The sequence below is a fragment of the Telmatherina bonti genome (assembly GCF_933228915.1).
Source record: "Telmatherina bonti genome assembly, chromosome: 4".
Lineage (NCBI taxonomy): Eukaryota > Metazoa > Chordata > Actinopteri > Atheriniformes > Telmatherinidae > Telmatherina > Telmatherina bonti.
Window position 1 is genome coordinate 5,964,408 of NC_136622.1, and position 23,313 is coordinate 5,987,720.

Consider the following 23,313-nt stretch of genomic DNA (forward strand, 5'->3'; position numbering starts at 1 on the left):
GATGCTCTGGCTGCCATGTTGTACCAGGAGATGCTTCTGGGGTGATACTGGGCATATTTCATTTATTTATTGAGAACAACTGTACTTTACTGAACAGTCAGGACATTAAAAACGAGCAGTGAACAAATGAGGAGGAGAGAGAAGAGCGCAGAGAAACACCAGATAGGACGTAACGGCCCGTCGATGGAACCACCTAAACAAAGTGAACTGCGTGAGCAACACCGCTTTATGGCAGGCTAGAGGCAGACCGGGGGGGGTCTGAGACCTGGGCGACCAGCAGCATCCCAGTCATCACACCACAGAAACCAGCACCTCTCCACCCAGAAGGCAGCAGAGGAAGACCCCGTCGGGACCGGCCAGCTTTATGGATCATACTGTAGGTGTGTCTGAAGCCCCTCCATCACTGGGACCTTTTCTGTTGCCATAGCAACAGAGCTGTTCTGTGCTTGTGAAATCAAGACACATTTGGTGTCCAGCAAACTGTCTTCAGGAATTCAGCAAATTGGTGTGTGTGTGTGTGTGTGTGTGTGTGTGTGTGTGTGTGTGTGTGTGTGTGTCAGGGAAATGCTAGAAGAGCCACGCTGACACACACTAATCCGAGTAAATCCCAGAACTAGACCTAGTTCCACTTCTGTACCAGTAACATGATGCTGGTTGTTGCTGAACAAGGTGAAGGACGTCTGAGAGGACATGTTGGTCCAACAGACTTCAGGTCTACAGGGCCAAGACATGGACTCTGTAGCCCTGCAGGTCTAATGAGTCCATGTCAGAGTGTCCCTGTCTGAGACCTGCAGGTCTACAGGGTCCCAGTCTGAGACCTGCAGGTCTACAGGGTCCCAGTCTGAGACCTGCAGGTCTACAGGGTCCCAGTCTGAGACCTGCAGGTCTACGCTGGGCAAGCAGAAGAGGGAGACGTTGGACAGAAGTGAGTCCAGCAGCAACATGTCGGTAAGTTCTGGTGAAAAGTTGCTGACGGAGATGAAACTGTTTTACATGTTGCTGCTGAACTTAGCAACAAGTCATGTTGCTATGCAAGTCGTTGCTAACGGCCTCAGAGACGAAGGGAGGAAACACTTCAGCTGGAAGATGTGGTGGAATCAGCGCAGACATCTGGACTCAGTTCTGGTCAAGTCTTCCACCGTTAGGAAGTTATCCATGTAGACATCTGCTTAAAATCTGCTTCCATAAGTATCCTGCATGGCAGGGGTCTCCAACCGCCGTCCTCCTGCATGGCAGGGGTCTCCAACCGCCGTCCTCCTGCATGGCGGGGGTCTCCAACCGCCGTCCTCCTGCATGGCGGGGGTCTCCAACCGCCGTCCTCCTGCATGGCGGGGGTCTCCAACCGCCGTCCTCCTGCAGACTTTAGTGTTTCCCGCTCCAACACACCTGACTCAAACCACTGGCTCATTACCAGGCAGATGAAGTTGTTATAGAACCTTTTCTTTTGAGTCAAGTGCATTGTAGCAGGGAAACAAAGCTGCAGGATGTTGGAGACCCCTGCTGTCGAGGCTTCCACCCCCCCAAATCAAGACGTCAACCAATGACGACACGACACTTCAAGTGCAGAGTAATTCATTGTCAAATAGCAGAAAATACAACAGCATTCGCTACAGAGAACAGTGGTTTAAATAACACACACCCACCTCCCAAAGCCCCCCACCAGAGCCATGCAGACCGCATGCAGCCTCTCTCTCTCTCTCACACACACGCACACGCACACACACACACACGTCTTTCAGCCCGCTGCACGCAGCTCTACATGCGACTTGTGCCACAGGGAGACATGCTCTTCATCCACACACCAAACGCCACGCTGGGTCGGGACGAGCACGCCGGTGCAGCACGCCGGTGCAGCACGCCGGTGCAGCACACAGCTGCCAGGACGTCAGATTGTCACCCAGAGAGTTTCGTCAATTCTTTCATTTTAAAACGGGTCAGAAAAATAAGACTAAAATGCTCCTCTTGGTGTCCCGACAGGAATGGTCTCTGTGACGAAACACACACGGTCCAGGCTTCATCTACAGCATCAGCGCTCAAACACTCCTCTGCATAAAACTTCATTTACATTCATGTTAAGTTACAGCATCTCTGATATTGTGTTGACTGGAAAACGTGAAGCTTTGTGCCTTTCGGTGAGAAAATACTCAGACTCTGGATTTAACTGTAAAACAAGCAGACAGGAATGTGAGTCTGACGGCGGCACACTCACGCCAACGTTACGATGAAAATATCATTTCCTTTCCTCAACAGTGTCAGATGAGCTTCCAGCAGTAACGCTGTCCCTGTTCCTCCGGACCGGATCGGTTCTGGGACAGTTCTGGGACAGCCTCGGTTCCAGTCTGGTCACGGTTTAATGATGGAAAACCAGCTGAACTCCTCCTCATTCAACTTTCAGGCCCAGACATCTGATGTTGCTTTATTATCCATTATTGATGATGTTAAATAAAAATGCTAAAGTCAAAGAATAAAAAAAGCTGAAAAAAGCTGAATTCTGTAACATTCAGATAATGTTTATAGAAATTTGAAATATTTGCTGGTTCAAAGCTTTCAAATCTACATTTTTGCCATCTTTGCATTTTAAAAGGATTCTTCTCTTATTCTGTTTTTTTGTGGGCTTGTGTGACGTATTTATAAATAATTAGCCAGATTTCTGCTCATTAAACGAATGTGAATCAAGAGAAACCGCAGCAATGCAGAGGCAATCCCAGCAGTGACCAGCGGGGGCAGTAGAGGCTCCACAGGCTGCTGTTAAAGGCAGCGAATTAAAAAAAGCCGAGAAGGAAACGGAGAAACGTCTTCCTCCGGAGTTTAATCTCTGGAAATATCTGGAATATTCTACATCGACTCGGATCAGAAAAACAGCTGATCTTTGTTTGCTAAAATAATAATAATAATTATGCAAAAACTAAACTTTTAACCCCGTTTACAGTTTCCATTTGCATCTTCTTTAAAGAAAAAAACAAAGAGACAGACCCTGGCTGAGGTTTTACGTCCAGCAGCTGAGGGCCAAAATAAAACACATTAAAGCATAAAAACCTGCCGTTGTGAGGTCGAGCAGTCGGGTCACACATCAACTGTTGGTACTAACCCACCGAGAGAACCGAGACGTCCTTTTAACATGCTAATAGCTGCGTTTTACTCGTTGGGACTCATTTTTCAGATGAAAATCATTTAAAAACCTGAAACCCAACAAACCCAAGGAGCTGGAAGCCTCGTCCACAGCACATACGGTGCTGAAGCTGCCTCCACGTCTCAGGAAAATCTAACAAGATTGCATGGCGCCTTGTGTTTGTCCCGCAAAATGCAGAATTCTCCTATTTTCACACTTCATAAAGAGCAAATCGTGCAAATCTCAAATCTATAAAAAGTACAAACTCCGAGTTAGAAAAGGTTGCAGGATGGAGATGAAGCAGAAACATTCAGCTCAGTCTTTGGTTGGGTGACCGCAGGAAGCCAGCAGCGCTGCAGGAAGCGACGGGAAACATCTGGACAGAATCCCTGAAAAGCACCTGATTCACTTCTAGTGAAAAGAGTCAAAACAGGACAAAGAAGATGTGCTTAGGAAGAGGAGCCCTTGGTAGATCCAACAGAGCGGTGCTGGTTTACGGAGCGGGAATGTAATGATGCTGGTTACGTGGAGAGAAGACGTCCGACTGCGTCCGGCCAGAGGAGAGAGTCCCTGCAGTCCCGCCTCATCGTCGCGTGAGCAGAAAGAGGAGAAGTACCTTCAGAAGAGTGAAACCAGCAGCAGCTGGTCTGCTGAGACAAAGTTCCTATGGAAAGCAACGGGTGATGATGAAGCCCTGCTCCGACGGAGCGGCTCACCGCTCGCAGCAGGGGATTGGAAGACTCAATCGGTTTTGGTTTAGAAGCTGTGCTGATGATGCTCATCTCTTCCCTGACTTCATGTAGGATGGGATGGCTCCTCGAGCGGTCAGGCCCTCGAAGCGTTTGTAGGTGTAGTTGATGAAGACCCAGTCCTTGTTCTTCAGATCCGCCTCCGTCTGATTGGACACCTGGGTGGCTGCAGGCGGAGCAGAAACATGGTCACCGTCATTTCAGGCACAACGTGTGAAGCGACCAGCAGAGGGGGGGTGTACCTGTTGGTGTGAGGATGTCAGAATCAGGGAACTCGTCGAAGTTGGAGGTGTCGTCGATGCTTTTGATGTTGATGGGAATGGCTGCAGGCCTCTCTCTGCAAAACACACCAGAGGTCAGACAAAGTCCCGACACGTGACCTTCAGTCAGCTGTGAAGCTAGCCCCCATGTGACCACATGTCCAACATCCATGACTGAGTGGCCGTAAAGGGACAACACCATAGACTGTATATAAAAGATGGGCGGAGCCTCCGTGACGTCACCCGTAGGTTTCTGAAGAGCTGAATTGAAGCTGGGTGGGCGGTTCCTCCCATCACCATCTTGGCAGGGGCATGCGTGTCGTCTCACCCGGAAAATACAAATATGGGCAAAGAGGTGGAGCTGAGAGGGGAGCTGTGAGCGTCATGGTGGATGATTGACATCGAGGGAACTCCAAGCTGCCTGTAGCTAAAAGCTAACCTGGAGATAACAGGAGCTAACCAGCTAACGGAGGTAAGTGGGCTAAAGCTAAGTCACGTTGTTAACCGGCTAAAAACCGCGGTTGTTCTACGTGCTTCTTACTTGAAGTGGGAGATTGGTACCTGTCAATCAAAAGGACACGCCCCTAAATATGCCGAACTTCGAGATTAAATTACTTTTAAACGGGCGAGTTAGAAAAAAATTCACTCCCCCCACAGTTGTCATGAAGGTAAACCTGACCTATTAAACCTAAAATGGATTTTTGTAAGTCTGTAAACATGTTTATTTCTGCTGTAAACATGTTTATTCTGTAAACATGTTTATTCCTGCTGTAAACATCTTTATTTCTGCTGTAAACATGTTTATTTCTGCTGTAAACATGTTTATTTCTGCTGTAAACATGTTTATTCCTGCTGTAAACATGTTTATTCCTGCTGTAAACATGTTTATTCCTGCTGTAAACATGTTTATTCCTGCTGTAAACATGTTTATTTCTGCTGTAAACATGTTTATTCCTGCTGTAAACATGTTTATTCCTGCTGTAAACATGTTTATTCCTGCTGTAAACATGTTTATTTCTGCTGTAAACATGTTTATTCCTGCTGTAAATATGTTTATTCCTGCTGTGAAGTTGGTCTTTTTAACATGGGAGTCTCTGGGGATTTACTGTTTTGCAGCCTCTAGTGGATGAAGGGGGAACTGCAGTTTTTAGCACTTCTCCAAAGGCTTCACTTTTAGCCTGCCGGAGGCCGCTGCTTGGAAAACACACACTTAATCATTTCTGGACTGAAGGAGTAAAAAATGTCAATGTGAAGAACTAGAGGTATAAATTCCTCCCCACAGGGTCTCTGTTCTGATCTCCATGTTCTCCAGCTGTACGATCAAGTGACTCGCCGCCTCCTCTCTCTTCCAGCAGCCTTCGCCCCTCCCTCCCTTTTACAAGGCTGCAGTGATCTAACAACAGCAGCACGTTCCTCTGAAGACGACCAGGATTCAACATTAACTCTAAAAACAAACAACGGTCGTGTGTGAGGAAGTTGTCGGAAAAAGAGCCAGAACCGGGTCAACGTTGGCCTTTAATGACCCGAGTGGAGAGCCGGGCGGAGCCAACGGGCTGCAGCTGGACAGGTAACATGAACAAGAAAAACTAAATAAAACAAGGTGACTTCAAAGATCTGGGACCAACTTGTCCTCACCTGATGTGGTCGTAGTCCACCCCTTCAAAGAAAGGATTGGATTTGATGTCCTCCACCCCTCCAGCACCGATCCGGTGTTCCTCCTCACAGCAAAACCTTTAGAAACAAGCAGAGACACACACCTGTCACTCGCCTGAAGCCTGAGCGGTAACGGGACTGAAAGTTCGCTACGATGTGACCCGACAGAGCCGTGTTCCTGCCTGAGGATGAGGTCTTTGGCCTTCTCTGAAATTGGCACTTCTGGAGGAAAGATGAGCGTCTCTCGCCAGTTCATCACCTTCCTGTAGGTCTCCTGAGGCGTCTCAGAGCAGAACGGAGGGTAACCTGCAGACCGTCGGACACAAAGGATTCAGATACAGGCTTTACTCGCCGTTAGCTTCACGTACGCATCATGGCTGCCACACAGAACCAGCAGAAGTTTGGTACGGGAGGCCGCTGGCGTTGACAGGAGGTGAGGTACTGCATGAGCTGGTTGCCATAGCAACTTGAGGCGCTGGTCAACAACAGCATGAAGACGAGGTCAGAGGTTTTACAGAGCGCCTCTCGGGTCTTGTCTGCAACTGCCCACATCTTTATAATTCCCCCGTGACAAACGCTCGAGTGGTAACCGTTAGCAACACATCGGTAAACTGTTGTTTACGGAAACGAGTCCCGCTCCCGCCTCCAGCAGCGACCTCTAGTGTCAGGTATTCTGGCGGTGCAGAACGCCGACGTGCACGGCGAGTATATCCCAGCGCTTAGAAAGAGGTTTTGCCACATCTGGCAGTTATTACCTATCAGCATCTCGTACATGATGACACCCAGGCTCCACCAATCGCAGAGCTTGTTGTATCCAGTTTGCATGAAGACCTCTGGAGCGATGTAGTCTGGTGTTCCCACTGTGGAAAAAGCCTGGGGGGGGGGGGGGGGGGGGGGGGGGGGGGGGCGACAGCGGAAAGACAATGAGAAGTCCCAGCTGTGAAACAGAGGAGTTATAAACAGGACTGGTGATGGAACAGCGTTTCTAGAAGCTTTTTACAACTTTCTGAAGCGTTTCTGTAGCCTTCTCTCCTGGTTTAAGTCTGTTCCATCCTCCACAGGAAGACGGAACTGTTCTGGCAGACTGGGGAAATCTGGTGGCTTGTTCTCGACATCAGACAAACAGGACTTCTGTCTTGTGGCTTTCTGAGAAGTGTTGTGTGATTGGTCGGACACTTGAGGTGAGGTTGAATGGATTGGTGTAATAATCAGCCCATCGAGGCGGTCAGAACGTATAAAATGTATGGAACACGCGCAGCATTTAAGGACACAGACGCCGCTGCATACAAGCCGCACCCTGACAGGGATGAAGTTACATGTAAAATAACTGAGTATGTTGTTGATTACATTTAAAAACAGACTAATCCCCTCCGTCTCAAGAACAAGAACGAGGTTCTGGCTTCTTTGGAGGATGCTAAAAGTTTCACCACATCTGGCAGGTATTTCCTATCAGCATCCAGAGAGCTCTGGACGTCTTTAACCTTTAAAACTCTGCTGCTTCGCTGCACGTTCGCTGTGTTTTATAATAGTTATCTGGGAAAGAAGCATTGCAGCATGATTATTGGCTGATGAATGGTTATGAATGGATGAACCAGGAGATGATGTGACACCCAGCCGTGGCTCAGAGCCATGACGACTGTCAGGCCAGGAAGCAGGAACACGTTAAGGTCACAGAACTGCATTCGTCACAACAAAAAAACTTTCCATAAGACACTTTTCCTCTGTAAAAGTCCCCCACACACACATGTTCCGTTTGTTCGAGAGGCAGATAATCCAACACTAAAACTTCCAAACAACTCTGTCTGCTTGACACAACGATGAACACTGTATCTGCTGAATAAACTTAGATGGGGTGAGTTTGGTCTTCCAGCTGTTGATGATAAAATATCTAATAAATATAAAACTGCCAAGGCGTTGAGACGGGTTAAAGCAGGGTTTTACGCTACACAGCATTCAGCTCTGCAAATATATTCTGTCTGTGTTTAACACGAACTCTTTAATAAATGTTAAAACACACGCACACACGTGTCCCACCAACAGAAGAAAGCACATGATTTATACGAGTCCAGGAACGGGATCACATGATGCACTGTGTCTGCTTCTGCTTGTGACAAACAACCCGACCGAGACGTTGGCTGCAGGTGGAAACATTACGACGTTACAGCTGCAGAGTGTTGTGTCCACAATCTGCAGCTCTAACAGCTCTAACATGTTCAACTCGACTGTTTTCTGCTCGATGGAAAAGTCGAGTAGTTTCTGATGAAGGCCGCGGCGCTCTCTCCTGATGTAAACGCCGCGTCTAGTTATATGCACCATGATTTGATCTCATACAGTGTGGGTAATCTGGGTCAGGTCTACGCCGTAAAAGAGATTTTCGTCATGCGTGAATGAAGAAAAGCAGCAGAAAAACGCCATCAGAGCTCTGGTCAGACCTACCAGCTGCCTCCGGTTCCTCTTCCAGGTCTCTGCTTTCCTCTTGGAGTTCATGTTCTGAAAAGCTGCACAGAAAGACAGTTTGGTATCAGAAGAAGCTTTCACAAGGCTCACAGCTGAAACTTGTTATGAAAGCAGCAGAAAACACTGAACCTCAAAAGACAGAAAGGAAAATAATGTACGTTCTTCAACACTTTATAATAAACAACATTTCTAACAACAGACTGAAGCTGAACGTTCGGCTACATTTCCACTGCAGCCTTTCAGCATCCTGGACTTCATGTAGTCTGAAAGGTCTGCATGTCCTCTTGCAGGAGGAGAGTCTGGCCAAACAGGTCTGTCAGGAAGCCGCGGACTGACACGAAGAAATGCAGATGTGTGTGTGTGTGTGTGTGTGAGTGCTGCTTCAGAGGGAGGGAATAATGTCTCTTTTCTTTTGGAGATGAAAGGCTGATCATCTATCCGTCTAAATGATCCTAAACAGCCGTGATGAAGGGCGGTAGTCACAACAAACTCATCGCCAAGCAGAGAGGATGCTCGCGGAGCTGGGCCAGACGTAAACACTGCAGAGCACACACACATCTGCTCCATCAGTCTCCCAAGGTTTTACCTCACATCGAGGAGTTTTACCTCCGTTTCCCACCGGGCCCAGCGGCGCCGCCTTTCCCTCTGACCTCTGCAGAACCAGAATTCACACCTAGAGCAGTGAGGTGCATCTACAGAACTGCATCCGCAAAGTCACAAAGCGCCACGTTGTTTTAACAGGTACACAACGTACCGGCTCCTTCCAGACAGCTCACCGGACTGTCGGTCCTTTTCCATCAGTATCAGCTCAGCTTAACTCGCCTCGGCTCAGCTCGGAGGGTTTTCCACTCGGCTTTTGGACCCGTTTACCGGTACTGTTTCTGTCACTCCTCAGCCCAGGTTCTAAGCGAGCTGAGTCGGGTTGTGTGTGACGTCACCAGACTGCATGCCGCTATTGGTCAGGGGCGTGGCCAATCAGGCCAATCAGAGGTCAGGGAGTGACATCACTGGAAAAGCGACTCCGCAGGTTGTTTACATCACAACAAGCAATGGTGCAACAGAAGTCTGTTCCGTGGTTCAACACCGAGGTGGAGACATTTCTTTGGTTGCTGAGGAAAGGATACAGAGGGAACCAAATGGAGCGACACGAAATGAAATAATCTATCAAGAGCTTTCCGACTCAACGTCTACGGCTAGCAACGGAGTTTCCAGCAGGGTCGTGAGGAGCTGGAAAAGCCCCAAAGTGACCATCGGCGGGTCAAGGACCACGACGGTCGGAGTGGATCAAACAGACGAGACTGGAAGTGGTTCCAACAGATTGATATGATTTATGGTCAGCGACCGGCGAGCCGCAGACCGAGTAGCCGATTGTCTCTAGGTCCTGTGTTGTTATAGAGCTTGTTGTGCACAACACTGATGTCACAGTGATTTCACACAAACCCTGCCCATTTATAGCTGGTACTAAACTGTAATGGAAAAGAAACAGGACCAAACTGAGACAAGTTGAGTTGAGACAAGCTAATGGAGAAGAGACATAACAGGGTCGCAGCATCAATAAGAACATATTTATATGTTTGTTAATCTAACTAACAAGCATGTTTGTATCTCTACCTACACCTTTTTGCTACGGTTGTCATGTTTCTTCATGAGGAACGTCGCTCACTGAGGCCTCCTGACCAGCTGACTTCTTACCTTTACAGGATTCAGCGACCGGAAACCTGCAGGGGGATTTTATTTTGAAATGTACAGGATGTTGACACAGCATCCGTGTCTGATTTCCTGTCCGAGCTGCTGGAAGCGTGCTCCATTAGAAACAGACCTGACACGCGGAGAGCCACAAAGAGGCACTCCTGGGATGCATCTGACCGAGCAACACCTCACCTGGTGTGAAGCAAACCACTGACTGCAACGCTGGCAGCACACACACACACACACACACACACACACACACGCACACCCAGTGCAAACTGGTCTTTCCTGACAGACAGCGGCCTTATTCCTCCCCCAGCAGTAACCATGAATGAATCCTTTAGTATGATGGATCACCCTGAGAACTGTTAACTATCCTTTCGCTACAAGCAACACCATCTACACACAAAGTAATAAATACATTGATCAAAATCATCAGAGGGAATTAAACGCGACACCTCGGCAGCCTTAAATAAAAACAATTTATATAAACATGAGGTTCACAAAATGCACTGAGCAGGCTTCAGAGGTGTCAAAAAGCATCACATGGTAGCTTCATTACTTCAGAGAGAAGCAGGCGGACAGGGATTAGTTACAGTCGCACACGTAATGACACACAGGCATGCGCGGATGTGAGTGTTGGCAGCTGCATGCAAACCACATGGAGAATAAATGGAAGGTGTTGCCTGACTTTGCTTACTGAGGTCACTGGGAAGGCTGTGGTTCAGGTTTTTGTAGAACTCTGTGCGATGGGCCCTCTTCAGCCCCGTGCACAAACCGAAGTCAGAAAGCTTCACGTGACCCTGCAAACACAGAAACACGCCGTTACAGCGGCTAAAAGCACGTTGGAGGATTTCATTCCTGATGAAGCTCATTAATGCAAGAAGGTGTGATGTGACAAGATGAGGGAAGGCCGTGTCACTACAGGTCACGTTTTACACGCCTCCTGCTGTCAGATACATGTGTTAAAGCTACAGTAGGTAATGTTCCTCTGGGTGAAGCGGTTCCTCGTCCTGATAGTAGGCTATACATTCTGTAATCATGAACAATAAGAAATATAGTTAGATCCCTCAGTTTACTGTAAATCTGTAAAAACTCTGACCAATCCAAACGTTCCGACCCAAATGGAGTTGTTCATTTCTTATATTTCGTAGCTTCTTCTCCTGGCTCCCCTCCTCCCCCTCCAGCAGAACATACCTGATAGCCACACCCTGCATATAAACAGCGTGTTAGGATGAAAATACAAAGTAGTGAAGAAGAAACTCAGAAGGCAAACATGGCTGAGAAAATGCAGGAAGGATTTCCCGACCCGGCTCGGTTTATTTGCCTCCTCCTGCTAAACAGCCGAGAAAGAGAAAATCGTTGGTGGAAAAAGCTGCGAATAAAAAAGCCTTGGATCACGCAAGGAGCAGAACCAGAGGGGGAGGAGCCAAGACAGGAGGAGGAGCCAAGACAGGGGAACGTTAATGTTTGGAAAGTTTACGTTTTCCTCTCAGATGTTTCACAACAGACCCAGGAGGAGAAGTCTGAACCGTTTTCACAGATGAGAAACAGATTTTCAGCAGAACTCCGAGTTCTGGTCGTTTCTCTACAGCCGATGCACCTCACAACTGGAGCTGAGGAGGGGCTGCAGGTGATGCTCCGATATACACTATCAGTCAAAAGTTTGGACACATTTTTGGTCCTAATAAATAAACATCCATACATACATCCATTTTCCAAACGGCTTTGTCTGATTAAGGGTCGCGAGGAAGCTGGAGTGTTTCCCAACAATCATTAAGCTAGAGGCAGGTACACCTGGGCAGGTCGCCAGTCCATCACAGGCTTACAACACCGAACCAGGAGGTCTAACTTTCCTGAACTAAGCAGGCCCAACTCTGTTTGGCTTCGGAGTTCAGGTGAGATCACACATCTCTCAGAGTGGTGTGGCCGTTGGGCCGAATAAATATCCACAATTTGTTTAATTAATGTAGCCTCTTTAAAAAAACAAACAAAAAAAAACAAACAAACAAACAAAGACACAATGATCTGGCGACCTCCTGTAATTATCTAAGGACCCTGATGGTTGGGAAAAGTTAACATGAAGCAATCCAACATCATCTCCCTGCTGATGTTCTGGGATTTTACTAAAATTATACCACAATGTCAGGACCATGGACTGTATAGAGAAAGATGGACGGAGCCTCCGGAGGTCTTCCACATAGGCGTCACTTTTTACCGCCAGAGGTTGCCGCTTGGTCAGGACTTCATGTTGCACAGACGTTTGTGTCCAGTGCATGTGTGGAAAGAGCTGAGGAGAAAACCTGCCAGTTCTCTTCAACAAGACAAGTCAAACTGGTTGATTCAGCAGGAATCATCATCGTCTAACAGTTTCATTTGCCTGAAAAGGAGCAGTTTGGGGTTGAACGTCGACTTGAAACGCTCAGAAGGATTTTAAAATGTCTTAGAAAACAAACTCTGTCCAGAAAAACAATGAAACAAGACTGCAAACTGTGTGGTCTGGATTTCCGGGACTCCTTAAGCTTTGTTTTATTAACATTTAATTCAACACAAGTACAAAGAGCAGGAGAGGAAGAGTTTTCTTTCCGTTCTGTTGTGTAGCCGTGTCACGGTCAGGGTGACATGATGAGCAGCTGTAACACAACGTATGACCAACTTCTGCTTTAAGCAAGCTGGATTCATGAGATACAACATGAACAGGAGCATAAAAAGGCCTCTCCAACTAAGCTAAACCTGACCTTGTCATCTCTGCACCCCAGCACCATGAAAACAGGGAAACACAAGGTTTAGGAAATGAAGAGTTAATATTTACATAAAGCAGTTTAAACCCGGAGTGCCCTTCAGGTCCACCACCCTGATCCATCCTTTCTCCAACACACCTGAAACAAACGGCTCATCCACACATCATCCAGCTCTGCTGAGGCCTGGAAACAAGGCTCATTTGATTCAGGTGTGTTGGAGAAGAGCTGCAGGATAACAGACCTCCAGACTTGGGCTCCCCTGGTTTCGACCTTCACCGTGTTAAAGGTGAGGACGTCTGACCAGGTAAAACTGGTGTATGTGTTACAGAGAGCTCAGCATGACAAACATGGAAGTCGAATAAAAAGGGAAATAAAATGTTTGGAGCCACGACCCACCCTGGAGTCCAGTAGCAGGTTGTCTGGTTTGATGTCTCTGTGGATGAAACCCAGCTTGTGGATCGAGTCGATGGCCAGCACCGTCTCTGCTATGTAGAACTGAGTGGCTTCTTCCGTCAGCGTGTCCTTCTTCATGAGCAGGGTCATCATGTCTCCTGCACCGCAACAGCAGAGTCGTGTTAGCATGAGCTGGACAGGGGGAGCAAACTGGATCACAGTATTCTCTGTTCCACAGTAAACACCGGAAAAGCCAGGAAAACAAAAACGTTAAAAACAAATTCAAGAGTAGAAAAAACCACAACAAACCCTGTTTAATAACAATCACAGACATACAGCTGTTTCGTTCTACAACAAGACGGACCAGATAATCAGGAAAGTAACAGAATATTAGTGTTAAAAGAGAGTAGGAGGCAGGAATGTTGACACCGAACCTCAACCTCACTGATATTTTATCATGTAAAAACCGTCATACTAAAACTTTATTTGCAAACTTTGAAAACAACTAACCAATAAAGTCATTTCCTTCTTTGAAAAAACTGTTTTTTTAAACAAAAGAACCCACATTAAGATGTCCTCAATGCCCGACATGAACTCCGGAAATTTCTCTATTAGCAGCCACTTTACCAGGGACACCTTCCAGAACTGGACTGGACTTCCGTTTTCCTCCAGAACGGCTCGATTCTTGGTGTGATGGAGTCAACAAGGTGTTAGAAACGTTCTGATGCTTCATGTCAATATGAAGCAAAATCTCAAACAGTTTCTGCACATCCTGAGAATCTCCCATTCCACCTCATCACCGTGAGAATCTCCTGTTCCACCTCATCACCGTGAGAATCTCCCGGTCCACCTCATCATGATGAGAATCTCCCGTTCCACCTCATCACCATGAGAATCTCCCGTTCCACCTCATCACCGTGAGAATCTCCCGTTCCACCTCATCACCATGAGAATCTCCCGTTCCACCTCATCACCATGAGAATCTCCCGTTCCACCTCATCACCCTGAGAATCTCCCGTTCCACCTCATCACCCTGAGAATCTCCTGTTCCACCTCATCACCCTGAGAATCTCCTGTTCCACCTCATCACCATGAGAATCTCCTGTTCCACCTCATCATGATGAGAATCTCCTGTTCCACCTCATCACCATGAGAATCTCCCGTTCCACCCCATCACCATGAGAATCTCCCGTTCCACCTCATCACCATGAGAATCTCCCGTTCCACCTCATCACCATGAGAATCTCCCGTTCCACCTCATCACCATGAGAATCTCCCGTTCCACCACATCACCATGAGAATCTCCCGTTCCACCTCATCACCATGAGAATCTCCTGTTCCACCTCATCACCATGAGAATCTCCTGTTCCACCTCATCAACATGAAAATCTCCCGTTCCACCTCATCACGATGAGAATCTCCCGTTCCACCTCATGATGAGAATCTCTCGTTCCACCTCATCACCATGAGAATCTCCCATTCCACCTCATCATGATGAGAATCTCCCGTTCCACCCATAGACTGTATATAAAAGATGGGCGGAGCCTCCGTGACGTCACCCGTAGGTTTCTGAAGAGCTGAACTGAAGCTCAGTGGGCGGTTCCTCCCATCACCATCTTGGCAGGGGCATGCGTGTCGTCTCACCCAGAAAATACAAATATGGGCAAAGAGGTGGAGCTGAGAGGGGGGCTGTGATGGTGGATGATTGACACCTGTACTTAAGTGCTAACCCAGAGATACCAGGAGCTAACCAGCTAACGGAGGTAAGCGGGCTAAAGCTAAGTCACGTTGCTGTAAATGGACCTGTACTCGTGTAGCACTATTCTGGTCACGCCGACCACTGAGAGCTTTTACATTTAACACACACACCCATTCACACACACAGTGGTCTGTGCTGTCATTGTCGGCTGAAGATAAAAATACTTCAGAGAGATGAGGGGAGCAGCCTGAGGCGGTACCTTCCGCTGAAGGTCTTACCTCCTGGAAGGAACTCCATGATGAGGTAGAGGTTCATCTTGTCCTGGAAGCTGTAGAACATCTTGACGACCCACAGGCTGTCAGCTTCCACCAGGATGTCCCGCTCAGCTCGGATGTGACCAACCTGCAGGGACAGACGGCGGTTTAAAGATGTCCGAGGTGTGAAAGCAGGTTGGAAGATGTGCATTTTGTTGCTTCACCTGTTCCTTCTCCAGCATGTCCGCTTTGCGGAGGATTTTCATGGCGTAGACATGACCCGTGTCTTTCTTCTGCACCAGGCGAACCTGGAAACAAACAGTTTTCAAATCAACCCCAACAAGGCTCGACGAAGAGACGAAGATTTCACAGATGACACATAAAAAACTGATCTAACTGATATAAACTACATTCATATTCTATGTATTCAGATATCTGAGAGAGAAAAAGCAAATGTTTAGGCGCCCCTGGAAAACTGTATTTTACTGACGTCTGAAGGGAAAAATCCCAGATTTGACAAAGTTCCCTGCAGGACATTGGCAGCCAGGGTTGTTATTCCTTCTGTATGTGTGACGTTTTCAGCAACACGACCGTTCAGATGTCCTGCACGCCTCCAGGCATGACACGTGTTCAGGAGCATGCAGCCAACTTCTTAAACGCTGCAGTCTTTGTTAACGTCTTTAAATAAATGATAAAAGAAAAGGACTTTCCCAGAAATGACGGGGAAGGTTTTTACCTCTCCAAAAGCTCCTCGGCCGATCACCTTCAGCGACTCGAAGTCCTCCAGTCCCAGTCGAGTGCGTTTTAAACGCAGAAACTCTGTCTCTTTCCTCGCATGCTCGGAACGGCGGATACGTTTCTGCAGGTACAGACGCCGTTGGTGTAACATGGTCAAACAGCTGCTAAAAATCATCACAATGTATCTTCAGCATCTCCCAAAGAAAATCCTGAATTAGATGAAAATATGATGAAAATTTCAAACGAATCTGTTTGTGTCTTTTTTTCTGCACTTGGAAATGAACGACTGCATTTACTTAAAGAAATATGAGCTTAGAGCCGCTGTCCTGTCAGATCTACGAAGCTGCTAGGTGTGTGTTGCTCACCTCTTCATCAGCCAGTCCCTCCTGGTTCATCACTTCCTCCAACTTTTCCTGTCTGTAAACACATTCAGATCGTTAAAGCTGCCGTACAGCCGTGTAGTAAAAGGACAAATATATCCCATTAAGCCTATTCCAGGACCAATAAGCTGTTCATCCCATTAACTCAGTGCAAACAGTAAACTTTGTGTTTAGTTGCATCTGTAGCAGATCATCTCAGCCAATCACAGAAGGAAATTCATCACAGTTCAGCAGGAAGTCAAAGTCACATCAATGTGTGTTAAGTTCTGCATGTTTAATCTTCAACAATCCAGCTTTTATCGCCATCTGTGATTATTGAAATTAATCATTATTATGATTGCTGTCCTTATTAGTGTTTCTGCAGCATTTAGCGCCTGGCTGACCCAGCAGCCAGCCGGGTGGGAGAAGTTTTCGCTCCATTTAAAACGGGCATCAGCCAGATGACATTTAACTGCAATCAGACTCTAAACTGCACCGAATGTTTCCGTCTGGTTTTGAGGACTTCAGTTCCATTCAGACGAGTAAGTATGACTATAAAAGGAAAAAAAGTCTGCTTGGATCAACTTCCTAATGCCAGAAAATGTGCTCACTGAGCCGGAGATCGAGCCCAAAGCAGTTTGTGTGAAAGGTCATATGTCCAACTGGATGAAAAGCTACGAAGCACAAACTATAAACCATTATTATTAACCTTTTCTGATGTGGCTCACGGTTTCAACCCAGGACGAGACTCTTTATACAGAAACTCTGTTTCAAGCTGCAACAGTTCAAAGATGTAAACACTTTTTTTAAAAAATATTGTTGTCATGAACAACACAATTGCATATTGATGAATTGTTTTGATCCTGAAAGAAACATGCACAGATGTAATTCATCCTACTGGTTCTTATTCACACCATCATGCTGTTTGCAGTAAAAAAAGAAAAAAAAAGAGAGAAGTTAGTTTATATTAATGTGACACCATTAACCCATTGGCTGCCAAATCCTGTTCTAGCAGAGAGTCCCGACAGCCAGCGTTTTGGGGTGTTTGGGCTCCTCTTTCAGGACAAACAAAACACTGAGTTCTGGGACTACAGATATGGAGAGATGATTTGGCACAAACCCGATATCCAGATACAGAAACAGCAAAAGATTTAACATTTGGATTAGAAAAGACGTCAACTTCTTTGGCAGCCAAATGACAGCTGGCCTAGCATCCAGTCCTACCCAGACTCTGAGACCCCTCCAACCAGTAAAAGTTTGTCCGACGTCGACCCCGCCTCATGGCTTGGTCTGTCTCTTTAACGCTTTCTTGGTCTGATAATGTCTGCTTGTCTAATGTCGCTAAGCTACAGTGTGAGTCTAAAACGACTGGTGTGTTTATATTCAGATACTGACATGTGACGTGGTGCGTAAAGCGAAACTTTGCTGTAAAACCACACAGCATCCTGGAAGCTACAGTGGTGAAGTGGTTTCACAGCCTAAAGATCCAGCTGGGCAGCGATGGCTCCAGAAATGTGTAAAATAAACGTCAATGTGCCCTTAAACGAGTCAGTAACTACAAACGAGTTTTAAAGTTCGGTAATGACGAGTACAATGATGCAACTTGTCACAAGAGGAAGTGGCCTGGCCTTAACTACATGAAGGCATAAGCCACATCCTGATGAAACACATGTTCATGGGTGTGTCTGGTTCTCTGTGGGATTATTGTACTTCATGTTGAATCTTTGTTTCATGACATGTACTCTTGCTGTATTTCCTCAGTTTGTTCTCTTGTTCTCAGTCATTTCTGCTTTCCAACTGCACACCTGGACTCTCTGAGACAAACACAAACTGATGGATGTTAATGATTAGCTCCCATGTATAAATACTCCGTGGTTTTCTTTGTGTAGTCCCATAGCCTTATTTTCCCTGGAACCTTTAGTAGCGACACCTCCCACCTCTCTGTCCTACATTTTGGTCCTTCTGTTGCCTTCATGAACTTCGACATTATCAACTTATTGATGCAGCTCTGACAAGGAAATCCTCAACACGAATGGAGCTAAACTTGAGGATTTTACCTCGTCACTCTCTCCTTATGCTGGTCAATGAGGGTACTGTAGAAGTTCTCCAGGGTCACTTTGGCCATGGTGACCCGCTCCTTGGTGTGGTTACTCATAGAGGAACATGAGCTCTGGCCAGTCATCGCCATGCTTTTCCTGAGAAGACACAAAGATTACAAACAGAGGAATCTTTTAAATGTGTGTTTACCTGCAGAATTTATTCCAGCTACACAGCGCATACAAGATTAGCCAAATGAATGACACAACCTGTCATTGCTCAGCTGCAGTAGATTTTCTAAAAATAAATAAAAAAGGGTGGCTAATCATCTTTAAGGTGTTAAATTAATATTTAAGATCGATGTTAAGGATGTTTGCAGATAATAAAGGTAAAAATGAGACTAGTTTAATTCCAAGGCAATTTTGGGAGGATGTTAGAAAAAAAGTTCTAAATCATGGTAAAGGGGTGCAAGTCCAGTGTGAAAACATTGAAAAGTGTTTTAACAATTACAAGCATGAAATGATGTGACTGCTAGCCAGTAAAAAGAGGAAGGAAAACAGCTTATTGAACACAGCACTGTTGCAAAAAACATGCATAACATTACAGAGACGTTAAGAAATCATTACACAAGCACTGATACTGAAATCCTCCTGAGACGTAAAACAGGTTCAGATGCAACTTGGCCTACTGAATGTTGTCAGCAACTCAAAACAGTAACTTCCAATGAAATGTGGCATCTGCTTAAATATTTAATACAAAGTGTCCTTCACACATGCACTACGTGAAGTAACGGAGGGCTGGTCAGTGGAATTATTGTTGCTTGTTTACAGATATTTGGCTGCTCAGCCTATGTGATCTCTATAATACAGAATACATCAATATACTTTTTTTTTTTTTTTTTTTTTTTTTTTTACTATAAACAGATGTTCCTTTTTGTGTTTGTACTTTTAGTAGTTCTGCTGTTAATTTTAACAATGCTAGAAGTGTAAAGGTATGAATGGAAAACATACCTGAGTAAATGTTTCCATCAGTTAAACATCATCATGACCAAAAACACATCCGTAACTAGCTTTAACTGGTAGTAAACCAGTAGTAGAGTCATGTCTAGCTTAAACTAGTAGTAAACATAATGACCATATACACATCCGTAACTAGCTTTAACTGGTAGTAAACCAGTAGTAGAGTCATGTCTAGCTTAAACTAGTAGTAAACATAATGACCATATACACATCCGTAACTAGCTTTAACTAGTAGTAAACATAATGACCACAAACACATTCGTAACTAGCTTTAACTAGTAGTAGAAGTCATGTCTAGCTTTAACTAGTAGTAAACTAGTAGTAAAGTCATGTTTCTAAAACAAAGGCCGTGAAATTAACGCAACATGGGAACTTATTGTTCAAATGCTGCAGAATTATTTATAACGCTTTATATATAAAGTTCAGTTAAGTTGTAACAAGATCCCTTTTGTTCCAGATGAATTCATTTAGTTTTACTTGTTATTAAAGCTTAAGCAACTAGTCGGAATAACACGTAGCTAGTTTATCTCAACGTAACCAAACGTGCCCCAAACACTGTTCAAAAGTAAATTAGTATAAATAAATATCCATTTAAGTATAAAACTGTTACATCCTAACGTGGATTAATCTTACTTACACATCAAAATATGAGGTTTTCGCAGTTTCCACTGACTTACAACCTCGTAAACAAACGTCTTAACCTGCTAGCATCAGTTAGCTAGCTTGTTAGCTATTAAACTTCCTGACTGCGTCAAGTCGGATGACGTAACGACGTAACAGTACCGGAAACACCCTCCAAAATAAAATCACCTAGATTGGTGGAGGTGCTCTTTCTTCCGGTGTTTGTCAGTGAAACCTTATTTTGTTAACAGGTACATGAAACTGTCAGTTTCCATCACCGGCACCTTTACAAGCTGAAGTTCTTCAAGCGGATAGCTAAGTGAAAGTTAGCTACTAAACGTTAGCTACTTATTAAAAGCTTCAGCAGTTTGTTTAAAACGTCGCCATGAAACGGAGGGAAGCCTCAGATCACTACATTAATCATTTCACACGCAGAAGTTCCACATACTGACTTGTAGTTGGTCCATTTGACCTCCTGATAGTTAGTCTTTGTTCGCTTACCTTGATCGGAGGTGCGGCGTCGCTCCGTCTCGCGCTCGGCTCTCCGTGAGGGAGGGCGGGACGTCACCATGGTTATGACGTCAGCAGACACCTAGTGGCTCAGATGTGTCCCTTCATTCATCTGAAAGCTGTTAGTCTGCCTTCAGAGGCCTCAAAACCCCTGACTGGAGGTGTTTCACCTGTTTCTGCCTCTATAAAAACAGGTGTCTGAAAAACATGCCTAAAAATAAATGAAAACTGTTTTAAAGACATAGACTGTCTATGATGTCTATGCTCTACCAGCAGCTCAGCTAATGTCACCGAATCCACACTGGTGCAGTTAGAGAGCAGCTGCATTAACTTCAGCCTGAACAGGGACATAATAAAGATGCTTATATCTCCAGCAGCCAGACGGCTGCTGCCACTCCTTTTTTTAAAGGACAAAAAATTGAAAGTATACCCATTTAGAGGGTATGTATGTACCTACATAACTTTTTTAGTTCCGTCTTCATCGCTCGACTGAACCCGGTCGGCTCTGCTGGAGCCGATTGGTCTGTTGAGTTTAGGCGTGTCATGGTAACAAATTTCACCATGCGATTAATTATCTCAGAAATTATTGCGATAAACAATAAACTAAGCGATCATTTTGAGACAATTTTCAACTAAAATAACAATAAACTCATAATAATGCAAGAACACAGTTTCAAAGCTCAGCATAGTTTAATTTCTAGAGAACATTTATCTCAATGTGCAGACTAGTTTATGATGATCCAGTCTCCAGTCTGCTGAAACAGGATTTCTCCTGCGGGTTTTGGCAACGTGGTTATCTGGAACATCTGGTCTCTAAACACCATGTAACACAGTTACATAGTCTATGGTCATATAAGGGGACATGTTTGGACTGGACCAGAGGTGGAACGGTAACATTTCATTTTTCATGTCATTGTAAAGTTGAGGAAATGCCGTTTGTAACATGAATGTTTATCCAGACAATTCCTACTGGCTGTGAAATGTTTGCAACATCTTTCTAAATTTCGCCTATTTAACCATAATAAAGGGCAGCGTCGCTTTACCAAGCACGCTGTCTGAGTGCACGCCATGTTGCACCGTCCTGGTTGTGTTTATCTGTCGGTTAAACACTGCAGTGATGCAGACTGTCGGGAAAATGGGGATAGCCTGTTTGTTTAGGTCTTTTTTCCCAGCAGGGAAAACTGCAAATGATGGTTGTGTTTTAAGTACAGATGGAAGCTTGTTGTATTGTTGTGTTTAGTTTGTCAAATGATGTGATGTGTCATGTAGAATCATTTCCTTCAGAGCCATCGCAGAAAGGCGGACGAGCTGATTTCCCCCCCCACACACACACACACACACCACCACCACCACTAGACCAGCGGAACAGACTGAAACTTTGTCAGAAATGTTACAACAGATTTAGAGCACGAGTCTGGTCTCTGGAGACCTACTTCCCAGCGCTTTAGGTGTGTCCCTTCTCCAACACACCTGCATCTGGTAACCAGGCCTCTGCAGAGCCGGATGACACGCAGATGATCCGTGGATAAATGGGTAGATGGACCAGCAGAGGTCGCTGCAGACTCAGAGTCAGCTGCAATGAAAACGTCCTGGTAGGAAGTTATGGAGTCCTCAGATCAGGGTTTATATTTTCTCCAGGACAACAATCCCCTCGAGTGAAACTGCAGGTTTAGGAGCTCGGTTAAGTCTCCATGTTCAGGGTCAGAGCTGTCTGATACAAACGCTGAGTGTAAAACTGATAGACAGCTGTGAAAAATGATCTTTTCACCAGAAGAAACATTGGAAACTGGCAAACATTCAATAAGCTGTACCAGGCAGGTTACCGGTTATTTCTTATCAACAACTGAATTTACTGCCGATCCTCTGAGCTGCTGTGACGTAGAAGAAACTGAACTGGATCCAGCAGGTTGGAAAGTGGATGGATGGAAGAAGTTCTGCTCTGTGCACGGAGAGAAACAGGTTTCAGGTCTAAAGATTAAAACCAAACTTCCCAAAGTCAAGGCCAACAAACCACAACCTGAAGCACCATTAAGTTAAAAAACTAGTCTTTATTTGAAAGGATTTTCCCGCGCGTCAATAGCTGGACCGAGGCTGCAGGATCAGAACCGACACGTGGAGACAGTGTTTCACAGCCGGCTGCAGTGACACACGGACGTTATTTTCACCTCATACATAATTATTTAAAACTAGACCGTCACACGACATAAAACACAGAGCAACATTCATTCCTATGTACTGTTATATACACCCAGAGTCCCACACCAGCAGCTAGTGCTTCTTCGTCTTGTCCTTCTTCCTCTCCTGATGTTCCAGGATCTTTCTGTGAAATATTCCTGCAAGAAAACACGAAACGGTTCTGATCATTTAACTGGATAAATCTGCTGCAGAAGCTACGTACAAACAATACTTTAATATAAAAACATTAAAGGCAGACTGAACACGCGCAAACCAATCACAGACGGGGGATCAGAGGGGCTCGGGGGTGCTGGACCCCCCTTCTGGAATAAACAGACTTCCCAGATAGAACATTTATTATGTATTAAGTTATTATAATTTATTTAGAGGTTTTATAAATAAAATTTAAATAGAAAATATTAATTTAATAAAATTAGATATTTAAAAATATCAAAATGTCTGTTTTTTTTAAATATATTATAATAAAAATAAAAGAAATACTAAATAAAAAAAATCTAAAAAATAAAATGTGTGAATAAATTAGATTTAATAATGTCAGTTTGTCCTGTGATGGACTGGCGAGCTGTCCAGGGTGTACCCCGCCTCTCACACAGAGCCTTCTGGGATAGGCTCCAGCTTCCCCGCGACCCTTCATCGGACTAAGCGGTTAGGATGATGGAGGGAGGAATGAATGAATGACATAAATGTGTGACTGATATATTACATAATATTAAAACTTTACTTATTTTCCTCCAGAGATGTTTATAACTTTTTTTTAAATACAACAGTTTATAAACGTCCTGATAATGTACTTGTGAGGTACTTTGAAGCAAACGTGTGAAGTTTTATT

General features: G+C 45.2%; 2 protein-coding genes across 3 annotated transcripts in view; both read right to left on the reverse strand.

Moving 5' to 3' along the window:
* Positions 1–1,675: 1,675 nt before the first annotated feature.
* LOC306755265 (serine/threonine-protein kinase 38) lies at positions 1,676–20,320 on the reverse strand. Of its 2 annotated transcripts, none has more exons than XM_079239590.1 (14): positions 20,280–20,320; positions 18,159–18,296; positions 16,108–16,159; positions 15,741–15,863; positions 15,229–15,312; positions 15,029–15,152; positions 13,055–13,209; positions 10,618–10,720; positions 8,208–8,269; positions 6,527–6,644; positions 5,954–6,077; positions 5,754–5,849; positions 4,101–4,195; positions 1,676–4,024 (listed from the first exon to the last, which is right to left on the reverse strand). In XM_079239590.1, the coding sequence occupies exons 2-14, from the start codon at positions 18,287–18,289 to the stop codon at positions 3,888–3,890; spliced, it is 1,404 nt and encodes a 467-aa protein (XP_079095716.1). In that variant the 5' UTR covers positions 18,290–18,296; positions 20,280–20,320; the 3' UTR covers positions 1,676–3,887. The 2 variants fall into 2 exon arrangements, with proteins under 2 accessions (XP_079095716.1, XP_079095715.1); XM_079239589.1 differs by having other exon boundaries at positions 10,609–10,720.
* A 2,225-nt stretch (positions 20,321–22,545) lies between these two features.
* The window catches only part of dennd2da (DENN/MADD domain containing 2Da), a 30,645-nt gene continuing 29,877 nt past the window's right edge, over positions 22,546–23,313 (reverse strand). The window contains exon 12 of the mRNA XM_079239771.1: positions 22,546–22,621. Coding sequence (XP_079095897.1) covers positions 22,557–22,621 — 65 coding nt within the window. The 3' untranslated portion in view covers positions 22,546–22,556. The remainder of the gene's footprint in view (positions 22,622–23,313) is intronic.

What these genes read in the sequence shown, in the direction of transcription:
- LOC306755265 (XM_079239589.1), bottom strand. Translation starts at nt 18,289, where the DNA reads ATGGCGATGACTGGCCAGAGCTCATGTTCCTCTATGAGTAACCACACC. An exon ending in CATAAGGAGAGAGTGACGAG is followed by an intron (nt 16,160 to 18,158) that starts GTAAAATCCTCA and finishes ATGTGTTTACAG; the next exon opens with ACAGGAAAAGTTGGAGGAAG. An exon ending in GTGGACTACGACCACATCAG is followed by an intron (nt 4,196 to 5,753) that starts GTGAGGACAAGT and finishes TGTGTTTTGCAG; the next exon opens with AGAGAGGCCTGCAGCCATTC.